The sequence below is a fragment of the Saccopteryx bilineata genome, chromosome 7 (assembly GCF_036850765.1).
Source record: "Saccopteryx bilineata isolate mSacBil1 chromosome 7, mSacBil1_pri_phased_curated, whole genome shotgun sequence".
Taxonomy (NCBI): domain Eukaryota; kingdom Metazoa; phylum Chordata; class Mammalia; order Chiroptera; family Emballonuridae; genus Saccopteryx; species Saccopteryx bilineata.
Genome location: NC_089496.1, coordinates 79,413,040 through 79,438,614, shown reverse-complemented (window position 1 = coordinate 79,438,614; position 25,575 = coordinate 79,413,040). Strand labels below are relative to the sequence as shown.

At 37.2% G+C, this 25,575-nt stretch overlaps 1 protein-coding gene across 2 annotated transcripts in view; it reads right to left on the bottom strand.

Moving 5' to 3' along the window:
- The window catches only part of BTAF1 (B-TFIID TATA-box binding protein associated factor 1), a 113,480-nt gene that overhangs the window by 36,135 nt on the left and 51,770 nt on the right, over positions 1-25,575 (bottom strand). For both annotated transcript variants that reach the window (XM_066238421.1, XM_066238422.1), the window contains 6 exons: positions 22,795-22,915; positions 10,631-10,735; positions 9,383-9,532; positions 8,950-9,092; positions 8,284-8,458; positions 6,544-6,747 (listed from right to left, as the gene is read on the bottom strand). In XM_066238421.1, the coding sequence (XP_066094518.1) occupies positions 6,544-6,747; positions 8,284-8,458; positions 8,950-9,092; positions 9,383-9,532; positions 10,631-10,735; positions 22,795-22,915 (898 nt within the window). The remainder of the gene's footprint in view (positions 1-6,543; positions 6,748-8,283; positions 8,459-8,949; positions 9,093-9,382; positions 9,533-10,630; positions 10,736-22,794; positions 22,916-25,575) is intronic.

The following is a 25,575-nucleotide window of genomic DNA, read 5'->3' as shown; positions in this document are numbered from 1 at the left end:
CAGTAGAACTCACAAACTTCCTTTTAGGGAAAAATATTCTTCTCAACTCAAAAACTTTTAGGGTAGCTGTTGCTAAGTGATGCTAACTGAATTATTTTCATTCTTTCTTTGGCCTCCCTTCTGGTGAAAATGCCCAAATAATGGGAGGGGGTGGCAAGGGGAAAATGACACAATAGTCACTAACTCTTTAATTACCAAGACTGCCTAAAGCTATAGGCTTTAGCAAGACTGTGGCATCAGATCACTTTACAAGCTCAATTAAAAAACTGTTCAATAAACTTTTTTAAACATTATCACATAATTTACATATACTACACCCATTTAAAGTGTACAGTTTCAGTGGTTTTGGTTCTACTCCAATTGCATAATCACTGCCACTATTTTAGAACATTTTCATCATCCCTAAATAAAATTCACACTTATTAGCAATCGTTCTTCATTTTCTCCCAGCCTGCTGCAACCACTTACCCACTTTCTATCTTTATAGATTTGCCCATTCTAGACATTTCACATGAACAGACTAATACAACCTGTTATCTATAGTGACTGATTTCTTACATTGAGCATAATGCTTTCATAACACATCAATGTTGTAGCATGTATAAATACCTCATTCCTTTTTTTGCCAAATAATATCCCACCATATGGATATACCACATTGTATATATTCATTAGTTCATGAACAAATGAGTTGTTCCCACTTTTTAGCTATTATGAATAATGCCATGAACATTTACATACATGTTTTTGTGTAAGCAGGTTTTCCAATTACCACCTAAAGATTGGGTGATAGCTTACATAACAAAAATAATCTTCTTGTTTGATAGGTAATGGCAATCATAAAGAGGTTCCATAACCTGACCAGGCGGTGGCGCAGTGTATAGAGCACTGGACTAGGACAGGGAAGACCCAGGTTCGAAATCCCGAGGTCACCAGCTTGAGCGCGGGCTCATCTGGTTTGAGCAAGGCTCACCAGCTTGAGCCCAAGGTCGCTGGCTTGAACAAGGGGTCACCTGGTCTGCTATAAACAACCCCCCACTGCCAAGGCACATATGAAAAAGCAATCAGTGAATAACTAAGGAACCACAATGAAGAACTGATGCTTCTCATCTCTTTCCCTTCCTGTCTGTTTGTCCCTATCTATTCCTTTCTCTGTCCAAAAAAAAAAAAGAGGTTCCATAAATATATCCAGTTAGATCAATACTGGTCAAAAAGCATGTAACACTGAAAAAACCTAACTTTCTTTTCAATGGAGAACCTAATTTTTCAGACTTAGAATGATCAATTCCAGCCTGACCAGGCAGTGGCTCAGTGGACAGAGTGTTGGCCTAGGACACAGAGGACCAAAGTTCAAAACCATGAGGTCGCTGGCTTGAGCATGGGCTCATATGGCTTGGGCAAGGGGTCACTGGCTTAGCTGAAGCCACCCTCCCCTTGTCAAGGCACATATGAGAAAGCAATCAATGAAGAACTAAGGTGCTGCAATTAAGAACTGATGCTTCTCATCTCTCTCCCTTCCTGTCTGTCTGCCCCTATCTGTCCCTCTCTCTAAAAAAAGAGAAATGATCAATTCCATTATAGACAAGACTGATTATGCTGACCTCTTAATTATAAAAAATAAAATAGGCATACAAATAAGACCTTTTATCATTATAAAATACTGAAGACTTTAAATTGAGCTCTACACCTGCTTGACTTTGTCAGTCTGCTCACTGCAAAGGTACATGATCACATACCACTGTTTTATTTATTCAAGGTCTTCATAAAATTTATTTGAAACAGGGTTTCACTGCTAGAAGTTTAAACCATTGTCTTAAATACATTATGCTCCTGTCAAGGCAACTAAAAATAAGCTTTCCAATTACCCAAATTCACTCACTCATTCAACAAATATTTATTGAGTAATACTAAAAGATGCCTTTATACATTCAGAAAATGCAGGGACAAATGTGGGAGATAGATATGTAATTAAACAACTAACATAAGGGTTAACTCTTCTTAGGTGACAAGATCAGTGGAGGCTTGCCAGGAAGTTAACACCTATGCTGGATTTTTTAAGAATGAGTAAGTTGGGAATTGTAGGGACAGCTTGGCAAACGGAGTGAGTTAGGGAGTGAAAGTGGGACACTGTCCAAGGAACTGAAAATGGCTTATCATGGCCTGAACAAAAGATGCAGAGGGAGAAATGTTAAGCAATGAACTTGGTATGAGCATAGACGGTTGAGGGTATAGAATTCCTGGCAAAGAAAATAGCAGCTCAGGCAAAAAAAGTGAGAACAAGTGAGATGCAGAAAGAATGTGGTGTATTTTTCTACAAGAGGAAAGTTTAAGTGGAGAAAGTGTGAAATGAGAAAAGAGCTAAGAAATTTAAATAAGGTGCTGAAAGTAAGAAAAAAAAACTCAAGTTGAGGAAAAAGAAAAAAAATTATTTTTAGGCAAGAGGAGGGGAGATATTGAGGCAGACTTCTGCATGCGCCCCAACCTGGATACACCTGGCAACTCTCTTGGGCTGATGTTCGAGTACCACGCTACTTTTTAGTGCCTAAGGCTGATGCACTTGGACAAAATGAGCCATCCTCAGTGCTCAGGGCCAAGCTCAAACCAATGAAGTCACTGGCTGTGGGAGGGAAAGAGGGAGTAAAGAGGGAAAGGGAGGGAGGAAGAAGTAGATGATTGCTTCTCCTGTGTGTCCTGACCGAGAATCGAACCTGAGACACCCATACACCTAGCCAATGCTCTATCTACTGAGCCACCAGCCAGAGCAAAAGAAAGTATTTTTAAGCAATGGAAGGATACATTCAGAGTGGCACTAGAGGACTTTACTAGTCCAGCACAGCTTACAGAAAGACATGAATCAGAGACTGCTTGGAGGCTTACAGATGAGTCACAATCTAGTCATAAAGTACTAAGGCCTTTCACTAAGTTGTAGCAATGGAAACAAAGAAAGGATAAACATGAGTTGTTTTTTTTTTTTGAGAGACAGAGACAGGAAGGGAGAGAGATGAGAAGCATCAATTTGTAGCTACATCACTTTAGTTGTTCTTTGATTGCTTCTTATGTGTGCCTTCACTGGGGGTCTCAAGCCCAACCAGTGACTATGGGATCATGTTGATGACCCCTCTGGTGACCCTGAGCTCAAGATGGGTTCAAGCCAGATGAGCTTATGTTCAAGCCAGTGATCTTGGGGTTTCGAACCAGGGACCTCAGCATTTCAGGTTGACATTCTATCCACTTTTTGCAAGGAAATGTTAACAAAGTGAGTGTGGATTAAAAATGGCATTTTCCTTTTAAAATTCCAGTTGTTTTTTTTTTTGCCTGACCAGGTGGTGGCACAGTGGATAGAGCATCAGACTGGGATGTGGAAGACCCAGGTTCAAGACCCCGAGGTCGCCAGCTTGAGTGTGGGCTCATCTGGTTTGAGCAAAATCTCACCAGCTTGAGCCCAAGATCGCTGGCTCAAGCAAGGGGTTACTCAGTTTGCTGAAGGCCCGCGGTCAAGGCACATATGAGAAAGCAATCAGTGAACAACTCAGGTGTTGCAATGAGCAACAAAAAACTAATGATTGATGCTTCTCATCTCTTCGTTCCTGTCTGTCTGTCCCTGTCTATCTGACTCTGTCTCTGTAAAAAAAAAAAAAAAAAAAAAAAAAAAAGTATATGCTAAAATTCCAGTTTTTTTGTTGTATTAATTTGAAGTGATAGTGAGATATCCAAGTAAAGACACCTAATAGTAGAGCATATAAAAGATCAAAAGAAAGCACTGTACATGGGTAAGAACTAAACTGTGAGAATGGTGAGAGATAAGAAAGACCTATGGAAATGCCTATATTTGGCAGGTAAGAGAAAAATGGGCATTCAGTGAAGGATACATTGTACAGTGACTCTTAGCCAAGGCCAAGCAAGACTAAACTTTTAAAATTGCCCTTCCCTCAATACTCTTCCAGAGATTCTGATGTCCCAGGTTAAAACAGCTAGACTAATAGAGTGGATGAAACAGAACAGTATTTTCATTGGTAAGAGGTCTGAATAACAAAAGCTTGAGAAATGGGACATTAGATAGCTTTAAAAAGAAAAGTTGGCAGAAATAACAGAAAGGGAACCTAGACCATAAAAAATTTTGGGCATTTCATTCCAAGCAGGCAAAAAAGGGGGGGGATGTGAAAAAAAGGGATGTGAAAGTAGAAATTATAGAATAACAACCAGGAAAATAACTTTATAAAAGAACAGAAAAAATAGCAATTTTAGACTTCTCTCAAGGTGAGAACAAAAAAATTTCAACTATATAACTTTTTAATTAGAAAGGGGAATAAGAAATGAAGACTTCTATTTCACAGGGACCAATATAAGTGAAGTACTGGTAGCTCAGTTTCTAATCCTCTAAGTCAAAACATAAATTTAAAAAACCCTTCATTTACATATCTAACCTCAAGGACTTACTAAGTACAGAACGTTATAGTAACCAAACCATTGGTCATAGCATAAGAAGAGACAAGAAGACTGGACAAATAGGGCTCAGCTAGGGACTCATACTACTAATACTTCAACAAATATTTGACAAAGATACCAAAGCAATCCAGTGAGGGGAAGGAAAGCTTTGCAATAAAAGATGGGAAAACTGGATAAATTTGGTATCTTTAATAAAAACAAACAAAATTCAATCTCTACTTTATACCATACATAAACATTAATTCAATAAGGATGATAAATCTAAACATAAAAGCTAAAACTACAAAGCTATAGAAGAAAATATACGTGGCTATCTTTGCAACTTGGAGATAAGAAAAGGTATCTCAGCAGGTCACACAAAACAGTAACCATAAAAGAAAACAATTGATAAACTAGACTTCATCAAAATCGAAAATATTTACTCATCTAAAGACATCATTAAGAAAATGAAAAGGCATGTACTGGGAGAAGATATTCAGAAAGCAATATCTGACAAAGGATTGGTATTTAGAATATATAAAAACTCAATAGTAAACACAACCTAATTAAAAATAGGCAAATGATTTGAACATACACTTTAGAAAGAAAGACCTAATGGCCAACAAGACATTAAAAAGTTATCAAGAAAACAGATTGAAACCAAAATGACTCCATTATACAACCACCATAATGTCAAAAAATTAGAAGTGATCACACCAAATTTTGGTGATGATGTGAACCCACTAAGAACTCACACATGCTTGGTTAGAAGGTAAAATGATAATAGCTACTCTGGGAGAAGCTTGCAAATTTTTAAAAAAACAAGTAAGCACCTACCCTATGACCCAGCAATTCTACTATATATTTACCCAAGAGACATGAAAATATACCACCTACCAAGACTTGTACAGGAATGTTTATAGCAGCTTTGTTCATAGTAGCCAAAAACTTGGAACAGCCCAAGTGTTCAACAGGAGAAGGGCTAGGGCTTAAACTAATGTGGTATACTTATACAATGAAATAATACTCAATAATAAAAAAATGAATTATTGGTATATATACATGAACATGAATAAATTTTAAAAACATCATGCTAAAAAAAATCCTTGCAATAATCAACACAGAGTATATGAAATTCTAGAACAAGTAAAAGTAATCTATGGTGGCAAAAAAACCAGACAGTGGTTACTTGAGGGCAGGGAGAGGCAGGGATTGAATGAGAAATGGTGATGGTATTGTCTTATCTTGATAGGGAGTTGGGTTTCATAGGTAAATAAATGTTACAATTCATCAAATGGTTCATTTAAGATTTGTATACCTTCATAGTATATAAATTTTAACTCAAAAAAGAGCAAAAAAATCACATATTTGTTAATTACACACATGCTGAAGCATATTGATATCTGCAACTTAAAAATGAATAAAAATAAGATTAACTGATGATTGGATAGAGCAAAAAAAAAAATCAAGTATTGAATTTTAGTTAATTACATACATGCTGAAGTATACTGATATCTGCAATTTAAAAATGCATAAAAGGAGTAAGATGGACTCATGAGAGGTAGTTAGTTGCATATATATGTGATAAAGCAAATTTAATAAAATGTTAACTGTGGAATCTAGTTGGTAAGTATATGAAATGCTCATTGTGTAATTTTCTTACCTTTTATGTTCGAATATTTTCATTATAAGTTGGGAGGGAAGAAGAGAAATACTCAGGAACTTACAGAAGCAGTTATTCTCTATACTCTGCCAGTCTTGAGCAAGACTGAGAAATGACAAAAACTGTAACAGCTTTTCTAATAAACATGCACTGGTTTGCCAAAATCTGATTAAAAAAAAAAATCCTTCCCCATCCCTTTATTTCAAGAAAAGTCAATACAATAAAACAACCTTTCTAAAGGGTAGGGGTGGCAGGTTATGAAGCCACAGATAAAGTCAACAAATTAATTTTTTTTTTGGTAAACATGACAAGTTTTTAATCTTTACCTTTATCATGAAATAAATGTTCTATCTAAAATTAAGAAAGTTACTTCTTTAATCTTTAATCTTTTTCTTTAATCTTTACCATGAAATAAATGCTCTATCTAAAATTAAGAAAGTTACTTCTTTACTCACCAGGTCATTAGCTTGATCTATTGTAAAAACATTGTTGTTTACTCTATTACCAACTTCAATACGTGCATCAGCTAATGATGAAATAAGCTGTTTACATTCATTCTGCATTCGTGTGAATGGGACGGCAATTTCATCATAATATAAATGTTCTGAAAGGATATCAAGTAAACGTGGCTGCACAGCCAGCGTAACAGCTTTACACTCCTAAAACATAACAGACAACAAATATTCAGAGCAAATAAACAATTCTAGAGATGCATTACTCTTCACTTGCAAACCACCAAGTTCTAAAATCCTAATGATTTTGAATCTATCTCTTAAAACAAGTTAGTTGCACAGAGAAAAGGCATCATGCCCAAACTACTCTAAAATTTTAACATAAATGACTATAGAACATGCACATGTAACTATTAAAATTCCATTACATTTTCCAACTAATTACTTTTACTTTACTCTGAACTTATTCCAACTTTACATATATATAGCACAGATTTAAAAATACATAACTGTAAAAAAAAATCAAGTCAGATAAGAATACTTTGCATGCACTAAAATTGTTATTTAAAAACTGATTTAACTTCTTAACAGTTGAACCCATAGCTTCACATGCCATACTGTAGAAATGGATATATAATTTAAAAGCTACTTACCTGCCCCCAAATTTAACTAACCCTTCCCACTCTCTCTGGTTGCTGCCTGCCCCAACCAGAGGGGGAATGGCCTCAGTGGTGAGCCATGAGAGGTTCTGTGGGATCTGGGTGATCAGCCTGGGCTTCACAGAGTAAGTCCAGAGAAGCTCTGTGAGGGTCCAGAAACCGAACTGTCAACACTTGCTGCTGAGTCTGAGAGGCACAAAAACACAGCATCACTGCCTCTCCAGCACACCGAGTCCTGCCTAAAAACAGATGAGCCTTGCTTCTTTCCAGAAGCAAAGCTGGGGTCTCAGTTGCAATAGAGCATGGCTCAATTACGTTAGACACAGCTCTCACAAACTGCTAAGAGGCAGCAACTCTCACAGCAAGTGCAGACAGTTACATTTCCAGAATTCCAGTCAATAGAATAAACAAAGCCAGCAGGAAGTTTCTTTAATTTAGAGAAGCAAGTCTTACACAAAATCATACACCTTACTAGAAGTTAACTCACTGAATAGTGAGTTTTTTGTTAACCCTTTGAATGAGGACGTACATGAACATTTGTACTACTCAAAGGGTTAAAGGAGCTGCAACGGCATAGATTATCTGGAAACAAAGATTTTGGTTTAAATGTGGAAACCAAAAATCTTTCTGTGACCAAAAATTCTGTTCTTGCTAGACTACTCATATAAATGGATCTCCAGTATTCAAAGCCTCTTATCTTTTATAGTTTTCAGTGATATCTGAGAGAGATACAGAGGAATAAATGACTAATAGTTTCGGGACTGCTTCCACACATACACGTGTTTTTTTAGGAGGAACATGTCTTAACAGATTGTAGGATCGACAGCAAATATTAAGTAAAGGAATAATCAGTAGCCTCAGGTATGACACTGGGGGTTCTAAGAAAAAAGTCCAGGGTTAAAAGCAAATGAGAAAGAAAGAATGTTTCAATATAATTTGGAATACTTTTCTATAACTGCTGGATTTTCATACAGATAAAATTTTCACTTTTCTATTAATAAAATATAATGAAAATAATACTAACAGCTAAATGAAAATTGATTTACTCAAAGTGACTTCATTTTTGGGGGGGCCAAAATCTTACCTTTTGTAAAGCAGCCCATTCACAGATTACCAAAGCAACACTAATTCTCTGTAAGGCAGATTTGGAGTTCAAATGGAAGAGTAGTAAATGGCCAAGGGATTCAGCTGGTTTAATTTCTTGGGTAACTACATTTACACCCGGGTCACAAATACAGCAGCAAAGCGCTCCTAACAACCTAGAAGGGAAAAACAAAAAGAAGTTCCCATAGCAGTTACCTGAGGTAAAGTTTCTCCTATTGAAGCTATAACTTTTCCCAAGAAGAAATAACTACAATCTTTTCTTCTTAAAAATATACAAATCCTATTTAAAACTTCAAACATTAAAAGTTTTCTTACATGTTAATTTTTTCTTACTTTGTAACTAGTGTGATGGAGGAAGAACTGACACACATTAGAGAAATCTTTGGGTTGAAATTTTTTTGAGAGAGAGAGGAGACAGAGAGATGAACACCATCAATTCATAGGGGAGAAGGAGAGGGCTCAAGCCGAGCCAGTGACCCCTTGCTAGAGCCAGCAACCTTGGGATCATGTTGATGATCCCATGCTCAAGCCAGCAAGCCTGTACTCAAGCTGGTAACCCTGGGGTTTCAAACTGGGGACCTCAGTGTCTTGGGTCAACACTCTATCCACTGTGGCACCACTGACCAACCTGGGTTCAATAACTTACTTGGCTGCCGTCATTCTGGCACGCATAACCACAAAATCCCTGGTGGCAGCGTCTTCCATGATGGTGTCTGCACCTGCAATGTACTCCTGAAGCACTTCTTTATTCTGATTTTGGCCTTGGCGTATCTTACCACCTGTTTTTTCCTAGAGAGAATGAGAAGAAAAAAACCCCCCAATAATTAAAGATTAATTATTAAAGTGTAATAGCAACATCAAAAATATTCGCATTTGTTATAATTTCAGTAAAATACAGTTATTTTCACAAAACTTTAACGGATAAAAATTACTATTCATTTTGTCACAATCCTAATAATTTTTCATTATATGTTAAATAAAATCACACTTATAATAAAGCAATACAGATATCTTACCTGGTTACTATATTAATAATTATAAGCTGAACATACAAATATAGGATGTCCCACTTCACTTACCTTGGCTCTAGCTTTTACTTCCAGCAACATATTTAAATCAATAGGTAAATGTGAAGGCTGCATCATTAAGCAAAGCCAAGCACCCATCCATGGACAAGCAGCTGCTACCACATACTGGACTGAAGCCTTGCTCAATAGTTCCATCCAAACCTACAGAATGAAAGGGGAACAACAAAGTGAAATTTTTCTAATAAGGGCTAAAAAGCCTAATATTTTTTTACAGGTACTGAATTGAAAAACATAATACAGAAACGGCATAGAGATTAATTTAAAAATCCAATATAGAGGCTCATGTTTAAAATACTGTTGTTTCTGGTTAGTACACTAAAAAAAGTAATAAAAAAGAAAAGTTACAAAAAAATTTTCACAAAGAATTTTCTTTAGTATTTTATGAAAGTCATTTAAAATAAAAGATACCCATAAAAATAAAAGAGTTGTCAAAATCTCAGTTAAGTCACTGAAATCCTCTGTGTATCATAAAGCTCAATACTAATACGGTACTATATTCAACACACACACTTCAAGATATAAGAACTCCTGATAAATATCTTTTGCTAACTTTAGAGATCATAGTAGCCTAGTATAAATTAAGACAGTATAAGTCTTGATTTATGATCTTACTCAATAAGGTACCTTACTTGATACCTAACATTAAATGGGATAGGACCAGTATAAAAATAACAGTGGTAGAAATAACACCACTGTCAACCCAAGGCTATTAAAGAACCACTTCAGAGGCCAATAATTCAAGACTAACTTAATAGGTTTTAAAGGTAAAACAATGCCATTCCCCACCCTCATAAATGTTACTGAATATAAAGATTCCAACACATTTACAATCTTGCTAAGGGGAAAAAGTATAACTCTAAACTATGACAATCAGACTATATATATTACCAATAAATCCCAAAACATACTTTGCAGGATCTGTAAGCACTCTGATAAATAGCAAAATGAGTTAGAGAAAAGGAGTCTTTCCTTCATTTTATTTTCTGTATTGAGGCTATGGCTATCAGAAATTACTTAAAACACTTGCACGTAAGAGAAAGAAGCACAGCCAGTCGGGACTTATATTGCACAAGAAGCTTATTACCCTATGTCTCACCTTGTAGACCTCCAGACTTTTCAAATCTTAGATGATTTCTAATTTCATAAAAACTCCTGACCAACAACAGTATAGCAATTATGAAAAAATTTTAAACTACCAAGTTACTGAAAAAAAGGAGTACAGATATATTCAACATGTACCTTGTGAATCAGGTCCAGAATTTCCTGACTGCTTTCTAAAACGCAAAACTGAAAAATATGTCGCAGCATATCAGGCAGAATAGGTATAAGCCAAGATGAAGAGTTCTGAAAACAAAAACAAAGCTATAGCTTATACATAAATCATGGGTATTAGCTTCTTTGAAGAGTTATAAGCCAAATAATAAAATATTATCATGAAAAGATTATATAGCTGGGTGGGTGGGGGGAGTAAAAAAAATAAGTTCAGGCCCTGGCTGGGTTGCTCAGTGGGTAGAGTGTTGTCCTACCAAGCCACCAGTTCAACCCCTGGTTAGGACACATCTGAGAAGCAACCAATGAGTGCATAACTAAATGGAACGAGTTGATGATTCTCTCTCTCTCTCTCTCCTTCTCTTTGTCTCCCCCTTTCCTTCTCCCTCGCTCCCCCTTTCACCACTCTTAAATCAATGGAAAAAATTCTTTTAAGAAAGGTTCAACTAGTGATAAAGTCTGACAAGATTTTGGAGCAACAATACCAAATTTATTATTCTAGTAGAGGGGAGAAACTGAATGGCATATAATTGCTGGGAAGCTGGAGAAAGTCTGATTATGATTAATAACATTAAATTTTGCTTCAAATACGTTGAAATCATCCTCCACATGGAAGCAAGATCTATCCAGCAACATCTCCTTGGTTACATTATAAATCAGTGCTTTGTCAGGAAAACTTGAATAATCAGATCACTGCTGCTGTGCTGCCTGATCAGAACTTAAGTTCTATTGTGCTCATTAATAATCCAAGTAAGGAATTATAAAATGATACCAATGTAGAAAATTCTACTTTTGAGTTCGCTACAAAATTAAGGCAAAGGTTCTTAATCTATTTTGGATTAAGAACCTTTTAAAAATGTAATGAAAACAATACACTCTTTTCTTAGAAAAATACACATATACATATTTAGGTACAACATTCTGCTTCCAATTTCAGAGGGTTCAAGGATTCCCTCAGCCCCAGGTTTCAGCACCTCAATCTAGTAAATTTCTCAATGATTCAAAAGCCTACCCAAATTAAGCAATCAAATTTTGCTCAGCCAAATAGCTATTGTGTACCCAGGATCCTCAGAAAGGAATTGCACATTATCTATTGTACAAAAAGTTACAAGCTCACTGAGTAAGACTGACCAACTGAAATTTTCTAGAAAATAATTCACAGTACCTATCACCACACCCACCATAATTTTTTTTGAATGATTTCAGAGGGAGGAGGAGTTGGGAGGAGGAAGGGGGGGGGGAAGAAAGAGGGAGGGAGAGGAAGGAGAGTGAGAAGCATCAACTTGTAGTTGTTTCATTTTAGTTGTTCATCAATTGCTTCCCATATGTGGCCTTGACCAGGGGGCGCCAGCTGAGCTAGTAACCTTTGAGCTCAAGCCAGTGACCCTGGGATCATGTCAATGATCCTGTACTCCAGCCAGCAACCTCAGGGTTTTGAACCTGGCATCTCAGCACTCTAAGTCAATGCTCTATCCACTGTGCCACCACCAGTCAGGTCTACCATGTTTTTAAGCAAAAAATCCATTGTCTGGAAGACTGAGGAAAGACTTGAAAATTTAAACTGAACTTCCAGGAAGGTTACAAGTTCTAAGGATAACACATAACTTAAAAGGCCACCAATAATTTTCTAGCTAATATAAAACTAATGAATGACAAGGACAGGACCACGTTTATATGTTCTCAAAATGGTTTGAAAGATGTTTAAAACAGACAAAATCATCAGCTCAGGGTGCCTATTCACTGATTATGTCTTAACTACTTTTCATTGGAAACAAAAAAAAAGGTGGGTCTTCTTTCTTTTCTCATCACACAGAATTAGGGACAATTTAAACAGAACTAAGAAAGCTATAATAGCAACAAGCAAATAATATCACACTTCTATAATCTCCTCTCACTTATGATTTCCCACCATCGTATTTACCAACTTTCTTTAACCCACCCCAAACCCCATTATTGAAAATCCAAACTGTTGCTTGTAGATCCCAGAGCCTTATCTATAGAGAAATATTTCCCCTATATTTATAAATAATAAATGTGATATAAATTGTAATAGTATCAGCCTACAAGCTTAGTTACTACAGCAAATTCTACTTCACAGTTATTAAACACAACCGGGGGAGTAAAGGATGAATAGAGAACTGGGGCCAGGGCAGGGAGAGGTTAAAGAAACTATTCTGTATGATACAATAATAAAGAGATGTCATTATAGATTTGTCAAAATCCATAAAATTAGTGTACAACGTCAAGGGTGAACCCTAATGTAAACTATGGACTTTGATAACAATGTATCAATGTTGGCTCACTAACTGTAAGGACTATACCACTCTAGTGTGAGATGTTGATGGTGGGAGAAGCCATGTTTGGGGTGGAGAAGGAGATATATACTGTGAATCTAAAACTGCTCTAAAAAGTAAACTCCATAAATATTTAGTATTAACACAGGTGGGGAAGTCTCTTCAAAGCTGTTTTATTCAGATTGATGTTTCCTCCTATGTTCTGCCTTTCTGAAACTGAGAATAAAGAGTTGGTGACTATTAGATGTTTTGCTGTACCTGAAAATCAAAGTGAAACTTCTAGTCATCTCATACTGCCCTCCAGCCTGATCAGTTTTCTTTCGCCTCCTCTTTGGTGCCATCATATTCTCTCCTGCTTCCAGAGTTTCACATACCGTACCTTCCTCTGACTCATACCCTGCTCTTTACCTGGTCTCACCTTAAACTTCACTTTTAGCAGGATACCTTCCTCAACGTTCACTTACCTCACTAGCGAGGATCCAATAGCACCATCTATATCTTGTACCAGATACTTACCTCATTTTATTATTAGATCTTGTCTAGTTGTCTGTCTTCTCCTGTCTTGTTTAGTTTCCTGTTTTAAACTCTACAGAAGGGTAGAAACCTTGTCTCTTACTGGACAGTATCTATAAAATTGTAGCTATGTAGGCACTAAAATATTTGCTGAATCAATTCACCTTTCTTATAAGAAACGGTCTGAAGTCACAGGGAATAATTAGTAATATCCAATGCAAACATTTCCCAGAATTGTAGTTTGCAATAAATCCCTAATGGGCAAAACTGGCATCCTAGGTGGGGCAAGACCTTCACAGCACCCTTTTACCATGTCCTTACCTTCCCACAAGAAGGGTAGGTATGGAAAAAAGCAGCACTCTGATCATCACTGTCATGAACATCTGATTCCTGCCTGTAGGTAAATTACTATTTCTATCTCCACAGCAAATAAGTTTGGGCTGCAGGGAAGAGCTGGAAAGCTATAAAAAAAAGTGATGAGCCTGACCTGCAGTGGCACAGTGGGTAAAAGTGTCAACCTGGAATGCTGAGGTCGCAGGTTCAAAACTCCAGGCTTGCCTGGTCAAGGCACATATAGGAGTTGAGCACATATGGGAGTTGATGCTTTCTGCTCCTCCCACCCCTTCTCTCTCTCTCTCTCTCTGTCTCCTCTCTCAAAAAATGAATATACAAAGTCTAAAAAGAAGAAAAAAAAAAAGATCTACCAGAAGACATTTAAAAAACAGGCCCTGGCCGGTTGGCTCAGCGGTAGAGCATCGGCCTGGCGTGCGGGGGACCCGAGTTCGATTCCCGGCCAGGGCACGTAGGAGAAGCGCCTGTTTGCTTCTCCGCCCCCAACCCCTCCTTCCTCTCTGTCTCTCTCTTCCCCTCCCGCAGCCAGGGCTCCATTGGAGCAAAGATGGCCCGGGCGCTGGGGATGGCTCCTTGGCCTCTGCCCCGGGCGCTGGAGTGGCTCTGGTCGCGGCAGAGTGACACCCTGGAGGGGCAGAGCATCGCCCCTGGTGGGCGTGCCGGGTGGATCCCAGTCGGGCGCATGCGGGAGTCTGTCTGTCTCTCCCCGTTTCCAGCTTCAGGAAAAAAAAAAAAGTGATGAATCACACTGAGTTCTTTCACTAATTTGGATATGAAATCATATTTTGGCCAACTGCCCTCCCAACCCAATTCTACATTTAGACAATTATAATGCCTTATTCTATTCCTGTGCACAACCAATATTTATTGAAAGTAGCTAAATAGCTATACACTATCTCTCCTTTCCGTATCTATAAAATCTGACCAAACCTAATCATGCTAATGTTCTCTACAGCTAAAGTCTTAGTCAAATTTGTTCTTTTTTATTGTTTTTGTATTTTTCCAAAGTCAGAAGTGAGGAGGCAGTCAGACTCCCATATGCGCCCGACTGGGATCCACCCAGCATGCCCACCAGGGGGCAATGCTTGGCCCCTCTGGGGCGTTGCTCCACTGCAACTGGAGCCATTCTAACACCTGAGGCGGAGGCCCATGGAGCCATCCTCAGTGTCCAGGCCAACTCTGCTCCAATGGAGCCTTGGCTGCAGGAGAGGAAGAAAGACAGAGAGAGAGAGAGAGAGAGAGAGAGAGAGAGAGAGAGAGGAGGGAGAGGGGGGAGAGTGGAGAAGCAGATGGACGCTTCTCCTGTGTGCCCTGGCCAGGAATTGAACCTGGGACTTCCACACGCTGGGCCAACACTCTATAGCTGAGCCAACTGGCCAGGGCCAAAATCTATTCTTTTGGTCCTTCTTTCTTTCCCTACATAGGCATATGTTTTCTTACATCTTGGATTAAGTATGCCTCAGAAACCAACTCAATCTCACGTATATCTTCATGTTAAATATATGTAAGCTTCTTGCCAAAAGTTCTCTTTCAAACAAAAGTCAATGCTGTATATATCAGTAAATTAAATTTTCGGATGATTTACAAAGTGACTGTGATGCAAATGGACTGGAAAAGTTGATCTAGTCAGCAAAACATGGCTAAAGAAGAGATGCATGTTCAGAAGCAAACCTGTCTAGATCTTAGAGTCAAGTTCTGGCTACAATCATTAATGGCTTTCAACACTAGTTAATCTAGATATTCCAGTAAAGTAATTTACTGACAGACATATATATTAATAGATACGCATATAGTTTTGCATGTATAAACATAGTCACAGGCTAGAGAGAGAATATAAGAAGAAAAAACTGGTAAGTTCCTTCACTTTAATTGCCCAGCCAGTTTGAGCAAAAAAGTTACACCTTGCTTTTAAGTCATTACCAAATGAAACAAGTTTTGTTTGCTTAAGTCAGTGGTTCTCAAAGTGTGCACCAGTGTGCACTGGTGTGCCCTAGATTTCCAGGTGTGCTCTATGGTATTCCAGGAAATATGTGCCTGTTGGGGACCAAAAAACCAACAGGGTTTTTGGAGTTTAGATCTTTGGGGGACAGAGGTGTGGAGAATTGGCTGTAAGCTGACAGTCTGCCCAACCCCCCACCTCACTTGCCTGATTAGGTTGCAAAACGCTGTTAAGCTGTGGTGCTGAATTGTTTACACTACCCCCAATGTTCCCCGGAAAGACTGGAGGCAAGTTCCTTCTATCCTTTGTTTGGTGTAAAGTTAAGATGATATGTATGGTGGGGGTTTTCTGCACTCAACACAATTAAGAATAAAAAGAGAGGAATTCTTCAATGTATTGATGAGAAAATAAGTTTGCCTTTCAAATATATGCCCAAATATTGAAAAAATCGCTGACACATCAGGCTCATGTTTCTTATAAACACAAAAATGAAAAAACTTAACACATTTGTGCTAAGACCTGCTGAATTTGCTAAATCTTACTAAGAATGCATCTATATATATAAAAAGATAACTTTTTTGTCTTTATTTAATGCCTCTTTTATGAATTCTAAAAAGCATAGCTCAAAACATGTAACATAAAAATGTTTTTTAATGTCAGAATAAATTTAATTTGTATTTATTTCATTTAATTACCATAAAAGCACACTTGGACTTTATATATTTTTCTTTAATATTTGACTTAATTATTATAACATCTTTCTCAGAAATTTGTATATAGTGGGCCTACAATTATTTGTAGGATTTTAAATACGCCCCCAACTTCAAAAAGTTTGAGAACCACTGGCTTAAGTGTTCTTAATTCATGCTCCCCAAGAAGCCAGGCTTTGGAAATACTTTGACATGTTAATATCACAGACAAAGGTACAGGAATTAATTTATTTTCACATATGCCATGGTATGTCACAGAGAAGTCCAACAGATATAAGATTGATAACTATATATATATATATTTATTTTAATTTTTTTTTAATTTTTACAGGGACAGAGAGAGAGAGTCAGAGAGAGGGATACACAGGGACAGACAGACAGGAACAGAGAAATGAGAAGCATCAATCATCAGGTTTTTTTCGTAGCGAGACTTTAGTTGTTCATTGATTGCTTTCTCATGTATGCCTTGACTGTGGTCCTTCAGCAGACCGAGTAACCCCTTGCTTGAGCCAGCAACCTTGGGTGAGCTTTTGCTCAAACCAGGTGAACCCGCGCTAAAGCTGGCGATCTCAGGGTCTCGAACTTGGGTCCTCCACATCCCAGTTCAACGCTCTATCCACTGCGCCACCGCCTGGTCAGGCGATAAATAACTATATTAACTATGGTTCTATTTAAGGACATTTCAAAGATGTCCATGCCTGCATATATACAAATAAGTTTTAAGATTAAGGACATCTTTCCTATAAAATTTTTGCTTTTATAAAGCAAAATACAACAAAAAAATTACTAAAGATAATCAGAGTACTTTCAAGGGAACAGAGCCATCAGTCTTTATGAGGTATTGATGCACTAAGCTATAACCAGGTTTAACCTCACCAAATTATCCTGGAATTATTGATAGGAATAGGTTGAAAAGTTAGAAACTACTATAAAACCAGAAGAGAGTTACTAGCAATTTAGAAATTAGGTTCATTTTCTTCACTTTGTCCTTAAAATAATTTCATATTCAGGAGCAGGAAAGAAATTCAATAGATACTTAATACATTTTGTCTCCATATAAAATTAAGAACTGAAAGATTTAAATTACAACTAAACTACAGAACCACCATCATTCAGAACTGCCTGCAATCTAGTTGAATGGAAGTCCTACAACTAAGGATATAAAGGAAGCACATCAAGACTGGAAGGAGGAGTGAAGACGTGGAACAGACTCGTCCCATGCTCATGCGTGCTAGATAAAAATCAAGAGGGGTCTTTTAAGGAGACTACAACTTCTTAATATTCTAATTATACAATCTTGAAGCAAATAAATTATAACAAATGTCAAGTATAGATGGTGGATCTATGAATGTTGTTTTATAATTCCCTGCTCTTTTCTCTATTTAAAAATTTCCCCAAGCCTGACCAGGCAGTGGCGCAGTGGGTAGAGCGTTGAACTGGGATGTGGCGGACCCAGGTTCGAGACCCTGAGGTCGCCAGCTTGAGCGCGGGCACATCTGGTTTGAGCTCACCAGCTTGGACCCAATGTCGCTGGCTTGAGCAAGGGGTTACTTGGTCTGCTGTAGCCCCACCGTCAAGGCAAATATGAGAAAGCAATCAATGAACAACTAAAGTGCCACAAAAAAAAATTGATGATTCTCATCTCTCTCCCTTCCTGTCTGTCTGTCTCTATATATCCTTCTCTCTGACTCTCTGTCTCTGTAAAAAAAAAAAATTTTCCCCAAAATTATAAATGAAAATAGGTGGTGAGGCTTATAAAGTTTTCTAAAGGGTCTGGCTTTGTAGTATTATTTGAAAAAACAAATGAGAATTCCAATAAAAAATAATAAATAATACAGGCCAAAAGTGTACTAAGAGTGGGTGTTAAGTGCTAAAGCTATAGTCTTCAATACTGAGGATGCAGCCCTGGCCGGTTGGCTCAATGATAGAGCCTTGTCCAAAGTGTGGATACCCTGGGTTTGATTCCGGGTCAGGGCACACAGGAGAAGCTTCCATCTGCTCCTCCACCTCTCTCTTTCTCTCTCTCTCCCCCTCCTGCAGTCTCAGCTGGATTGGAGTTGGCCCTGGGCTCTGAGGATGGCTCCATGGCCTTGCCTCAGGCTCTAAGAAGAGCTCAGTTGCTGAGCTACAGAGCAACCCTCCAGATGGGCAGAGCATCACCTCCTAGTGGGTTTTGCTGGGTGGATGTGGGAGTCTGTATCTCTGCCTCCCCTCCTCTCACTTAATAATAATTTAAAAAATAGTGCCGATGCTGGAAATCAAGGCTCAGGGCAGCGACAAAGCAGAATATAATCTATATGTATTAATATGAAGTTTCACTGACAGTATGACTTTTGATAAAGACATACTATGAAGACAAGCTAGATAGAAACAAGGGGAAGTTTCATTAGTGATACCATTATAGGGAGAGAAAAGGATACATTAGTTGTTTTTTTTAAATCAAATCACCAAATCCTCTTGATCTTTTAGCAATTAGTTTATCTTTCAATGCTGCTTCTTAACACCTCTCATATTCTGCTTTTCCATTAATATATTTAACTCTTTGCAGAGGTTATTAAGTTTATCATGAAAGAATCTTATCAAGATCACACTGTAAATTTTTCCCAGGTAAAAACCATATAGAACTTTTTTTTTTTTAATTTCCCCAAAAGACCCTGCCTAGAATTTTATATACATTATTTAACAAATACTGAGGGCCTATGCAGAAGCGGTAGCTGGCAGGTGTATGGCAAATCACATACAAAGACAACAGTGTTCTGGTATAAAAAATGATAAAGAGTCATCACCATCAATTCTTTATATATGCTACAGCCAAAGCCTTCATTTATAAGCCAGTAAAGACAAATGCAAAAGACAAAATAAAACGCCATGGGTAAGAAAATCAACATCATGGCATATACAGATGTTTTCACAACTATATAATTTTAATAGTCAATATCAACAATCATTTAGGGACTAAAAATAAATTTGGAGATTTGGAACAATCTTATGATCTTATCTAAACTAGCTCACACTCTATTCATTCCTCTTTGTCTCTAAAATCAATTTTAAAAATAGACTAACAAGCCTGACCTGTGGTGGCACAGTGGATAAAGCATTGGCCTGAAATGCTGATTATATTTATAAATAATAAAAAAAAGAAAAAAAGTCTAGTATTAAAAAAATAATAATAAAATAAATAAAAAAGGACTAACAAATGTGAGATATCACAATTGACAGCTGAGGTAAACAACTAGAAACAAGCCAATTGAAATAAAGCAGTTAAATCACTGAGAGAAGTAACTATTATGTCTCTCATTATTCCCACAGTATACAACATTAAGCACAGTTTAAACACTAATGACCGATAAATAGTACTGGTGACCGATTCAACACAAAAATATTAATTTGTGTTATATGATTAATGGTTAATGATTTCTCTGTGTGTGTGTGTGTGTGAGAGAGAGAGACAGAGACGAGAGACACAGAGAGAGGAATAGATAGGGACAGACAGACAGGAAGGGAGAGAGATGAGAAGCATCAATTCTTTGTTGCGGCACCTTAGTTGTTCGTTGATTGCTTTCTCATATGTGCCTTGACCAGGGGGCTACAACAGACCAAGTGACTCCTTGCTCAAGCCAGCGACCTTGGGCTCAAGCTGGTGAGCCTTGGGATTTCAAACCTGGGTCTGCCGCATCCCAGTCCACCACCTGGTGAGGCTAATGGTTAATGATTTCTGATGGCAAAGAAAGTATGACCTAATTATTTAGTAAATTCATTTATATAAAATATCTTATTCCCTATAATATAAACTTAATGTTACTAAACAAATAAAAGTCCACAAAAGTAAGTTATAAACGTCTGCAGGTAGCTTCATTGAACAGAAAGTCTTAAAAGAATAATGTGGGACTTGAATCCAAAACATACAAAGAAATCTTAAAATTCAGTAAGAAAACAAGCCAATTTTAAAATGGACCAAAGATCCAAAAAAGAGATGCAGGTTGCAAGTAAGCATATAAAAAGATGCTTAATATTATATATTAAAAAATGGCAAATTAAACAATGAGATACCACCACACAGTTATTAAAAACACTGGTGAGAATAGGGAACAAAAGGAATTCTTATTTATTGCTGGTAGAAATGCAAATTGGTATAGCCACTTAAGAAGATACTTTATTATAAAATTACACATACCCTTGCTATATGATCCAACAATTGTGCTCCTTGGTATTTATTTACTGAGATGCACTAAAAACTTATGCCCATACAAAAACCTGCACATAAACGTTTAAAACTTTATTCATATTGCCAAAAACGGGAAGCAACCAAGATATCCTTCAAGCAGTGAAAAAATGAACTGTGGTATAAGCCATATAAATTGAAAAGTATTATTCAGTGATAAAAAGAAATGAGTTACCAAGACACAAAAAGACAAAGAGGAACCTGAATTTCATATTGCTAAATGAACAAAGGCAATATGAAAAGGCTGAATACTAGATGACTCCAACTATATGATTTTCCGGAAAAGGCAAACTGGAAAAGATCAGTGGTTGCTAAGGGGGCTGGAGGGAGGGAAGGAGGGATGTACAGGTGAAACTAAGGTATTTCTCAGGGCAATAAAACTATTCAGTATGATACTATAATGGTATACAGTTATCATTGTATATTTCTCAACACCCATAGAATCTACAATACAAAGAGTGAACTTTAATGTAAACTATGGGCTTCAGTTAATAATAATGTATCAATATTGGTTTATCAAGTGTAGTAGAAAATGAACTACACTAATGCAAGATGTTAACTATAGGAGAAACTGTAGAGAGTGGGGCAGACAGGCATATGGGAACTACGTACTTTTCGCTCAGTTATTCTATAAGCTTAAACTGCTCTTAAGTCTATTAAAAAAAAAAAGGACAACATGAAGGGAAGAAATTTGGTAAAGTAACTTCAAGACGCCTATCCAAAATGAATTTAAGAATATATATAGTTTTTGCCTGACCAGGTGGCGGTGCAGTGGATAGAACACAGATCTGCAACACTGAGGTCCCAGGTTCGAAACTCAGAGGTTGCTGGCTTGAGTGTGGGCTCACCACTCTGAGTACGGGGTCACTGGCTTAGGTGTGGAATCATAGACAGGACCCCATGGTCGCTGGCTTGAGCCCAGGCAAGGGATCACTGGCTCAGCTGGAGCCCCCTGACTCCATCCCGTCAAGGCACATACGAGAAGCAATCAAGGAACTAAAAGTGCCAAAAATACAAGTTGTTGCTTCCCTTCTCTCCCTTCCTGTCTTTCTGTCTCTTTCTCTAGCTTAAAACAAACAAACAAACAAAAAAAAACCCCAACAAAAACAGAATACAGTCCTTACATTGTTTAATTTGCCATTAGACAAAACCCACAAAAATGAAGTGAAAATTCAGAATAACCCATGCTAATCTTATCAACCATGCCCGATCAACTGAGGACTATACAGACCTGACAGGTTTTCCTCAGAGTAGACAAAATAAAAAAGATAATGCAAAACAAAATTTACAGATGCTAATTCATAGAAGTACAACACAGTATCATGCTAAGGATTAAAGCAAGTCTCTGTGGAATATTTCTAATTCACATAGAAATGCATGGTTAGTGAACATGAGAGACATTTATCCATAATATAATTTAAAAAATTAGTCACTGCCTTTTTAAAGATCCCTGACTCAAACTGTAGTACCTATAAATAACAGCACGGTAAAAGAATGGATTCCTTACGATATTTCCCTAAATTCTAGTATTTTATATGACCTATAGGGTTCTTTAAAAAATAGGAATGGAAGCCTTTAATAGACAGGGCAAGGACTCCTCAGCTCATCACAGACTCCATTCACACACTGGTATTACCTGAATGATTTCTGCAGGCATGTCAATGTGTGACTCCTGAAGTATACTATCCTTGGAAATACCCTGCTCTTAAGATTGAGTAATCCTTAAGAGGATGCAAGTGCCTAGCAATTTCAGTGCTAGTCTTTAGAAGTTATGCAGAACTTCAAATGTAACGTTCTAACCTGAGATGAGCTCTAACAACCTTCAAATTACCAATCACACAGAGCAAGCAAAGATGAATAACAACAGGTCTTGGAGAGGAAAGGACTATTCAAACTTTCACTGGACAAATATTTACTGAGGAACTCCTATGTGTTAAACACTATTCCAAGTGCTAGTAATACAACCTAGAGCAAAATATTAAAATATTTCTGCCCAGCATTTTCCTAACTTTGGATATGTAGCAAGGGTAACCTGGTGGTCCAATTTATTTTATAAAATTAATTTATACAAATTTCAAGATTACTAGACAGTTAGGCCTGCTTACCTGGTCCTGTGTTGATAATAATGTAAACAGAGTTTCCAATGCTGCTCTTCGAACTGAAGATATAGTGTGATGCAAAAAAGGCCAGACACGTGGAACTAAAACTGTGAGTGACTTCTGAATACTAATAAAGAAGACACAAATTAATCTAATTATTCTTAGTTGAAACTCCATTGACAGATTATCTAAATACCATTTCCTTGTGGACCCACTATCTTTTTCGATGAGTAAATTCTAAAAATATAATTTTTCTATGAACATTCACTTAACACCCTCATTCAAAACTGTTAACCAGAATAACCAGAGTAAACAGTCATAAAGAACACAAATATTAACATTAGTTACTTCTATAGCACTGTCATGAAACCTTTATCAAATTAGAACTTTACAATATAAATGTTCTTACTCTCAATCTGTTCTTACTCAGGAAAACGAGACATGTATCTTAACTAGTAGTAAGCCTACACAAAATCAGGATTGCTAATCCTTACTTCTTTCCTATGGGTTATTAGATACACATAATTTACATCCCCTCTGGGGCCATCTTGGCCACAAGGCAAATGAGCAAGAGGTGATAAGAGTAGTAGCTCTGAAATGTATCCTGATTTAGCATTACTAAGTTAAGAAAACTCAAATATCTTCCTTCTTACAGATTAGATTTTAAATGAGGAAGCAAGTAAAACCACATCTAGGACAACTTGGACCATAGGATACTTGTCACATCCATGAGTGATTATAAAAGTCATGTGGAATTAGCAAATTATTTTTAAGTAGCATTTGAAATACATACCTCTGTAGGAAAAGGCATGAATAAAAAAGAATATGTCAGTGTAACTATTTGTTTTGTGGTTCCTCTCAGGAGACCTATCTTTTAATATGTCATGACTTGAAGGTTTGTATAAATATGACTTACATTAGTTTACACATTTAGTACACATACAACACAGATAAAACAGACCCAAAATATGTAAAAGCATTATAACAAGATCTGGTTAATAGTGTAACTGTTCATGCTCCAAGTAACATGCTGCTAGAAAGTATATGGCAAATATCACAATATATGAAAGCAAATTTTCTAACAAGGCAATTTTGGAAAAAAAGATAAAAAACTACATTATTTCATATCAAATTAACAGAATTTCCACTACATTCATTCATTTTCGTACATTATTTAGCTTTCCTGATACTGTCTAGTTGGCAATTAAAAAAAAAAGTCCTTAAGTCCTTTATTTAGCACAGGTGTCAATAAACTAAGGGCCACAGTCCAAATCCACTCTACTTCGGTTTTTAAATAAAGTTTTATTGGAAGATACAGTCATTCCTTCATATATCGTCTATGGCTTCTTTTGGGCTACCACGGCAGGTATGCGTAGTTCTGACTGAGATGGCCCACAAACCCCAAAATATCATGGTACCTGCAGAGTTGAGTGGTTTTGACAGAGATCATAAGGTCTACAGAGCCAAAAATATTATCTGTCTTCAAAGAAAAACTGTGCCAAACCCTAAGGGTAATTAAAAACTCACAATCTGCATCCTGAGAAGGGCTTTCACGCAGACTAACTCATTTAGTCCCTATATCTTTCATTATTAATGAAAGCAGCTGAAAATTAGGAAATCCCATATATGTACTACCACCTCAAGTTTTCTCTTCATTTGCTTTTACAGACACTGATTTTGCTATTCCAATCTGGGGGCTGTCCTACTAGCCTAAAATTAACATTGAAGTAATATCAATAGATCAGTATTATTTGAAACATTCTCTACATGTTTTCATACACCTATGATTTTCATTGAAAATACTCATAAAGCCAGAAATTATTTATGATCACAATCATATGAACATTCACAGAACACCCTAACAAGACTAAAAACATTAATTTCCTCATCTATGATTTTTTTTTAAAGTTGCAAGTAAATTTTTACTTCTGTGTCTCCAAGGACATCATTAATAGAAACAATACTTTCAGGAGCCAATCTAAAAGGTAGGGAATAGCCTGCCTTTTAGTGGTGCAACAGATAGAGTGTCAGACTGGGACGCAGAGGACCCAGGTTTGAAACCCAAGATTGCTGGCTTGAGCGTGAGCCTCACCAGCTTGAGTGTAGCGTTGCTGGCTTGAGTGTGGGATCATAGACATGACCCCATGGTTGCTGGCTAAGCCCAAAGGTCACTGGCTTGAAGCCCAAGGTCACTGGCTTGAGCAAGGGGTCACTCACTCTGCTGTAGCTCTCTACTTCCATCAAGGCACATATGAGAAAACAATCAATGAACTAAGTGCCTCAACGAAGAATTGATGTTTATCTTTCTCCCTTCCTGTTAGTCTGTCCCTATCTGTCCCTCTCTCTGTCTCTGTCATGAAAAAAAGGCAGGAAATACATTAATTAGCTAAGCTTCACTTCAAATATCAGGATATAAAAATACATGACACTAAAATTTTTATGTTTTTGGCTTTACCCAATCTCTGCCTTTGGACATTATATCACATTATTATGTGTCCCCATTCCTGATAAGTAATTCTTGAAATCAAGAACAAGAGTTGAAAGAAACATTACAAAGAAAAAGTTCCTAGAGGAGCAAATTTTGGAAAATGCAACGCCAATGTTCAATGATACTTCCATTAGATAAATTAGATTAAAATTCAATATTCTGGGGATACAAGTGAAAATAATAAGCAACTATATTTCTGGCCTGACCAGGTGATGGCGTAGTGGATAGTGTGTCAGACTGGGATATGGAGGACCCAGGTTCGAGGACCCAGGTTCGAGACCCCGAGGTTGCCAGCTTGA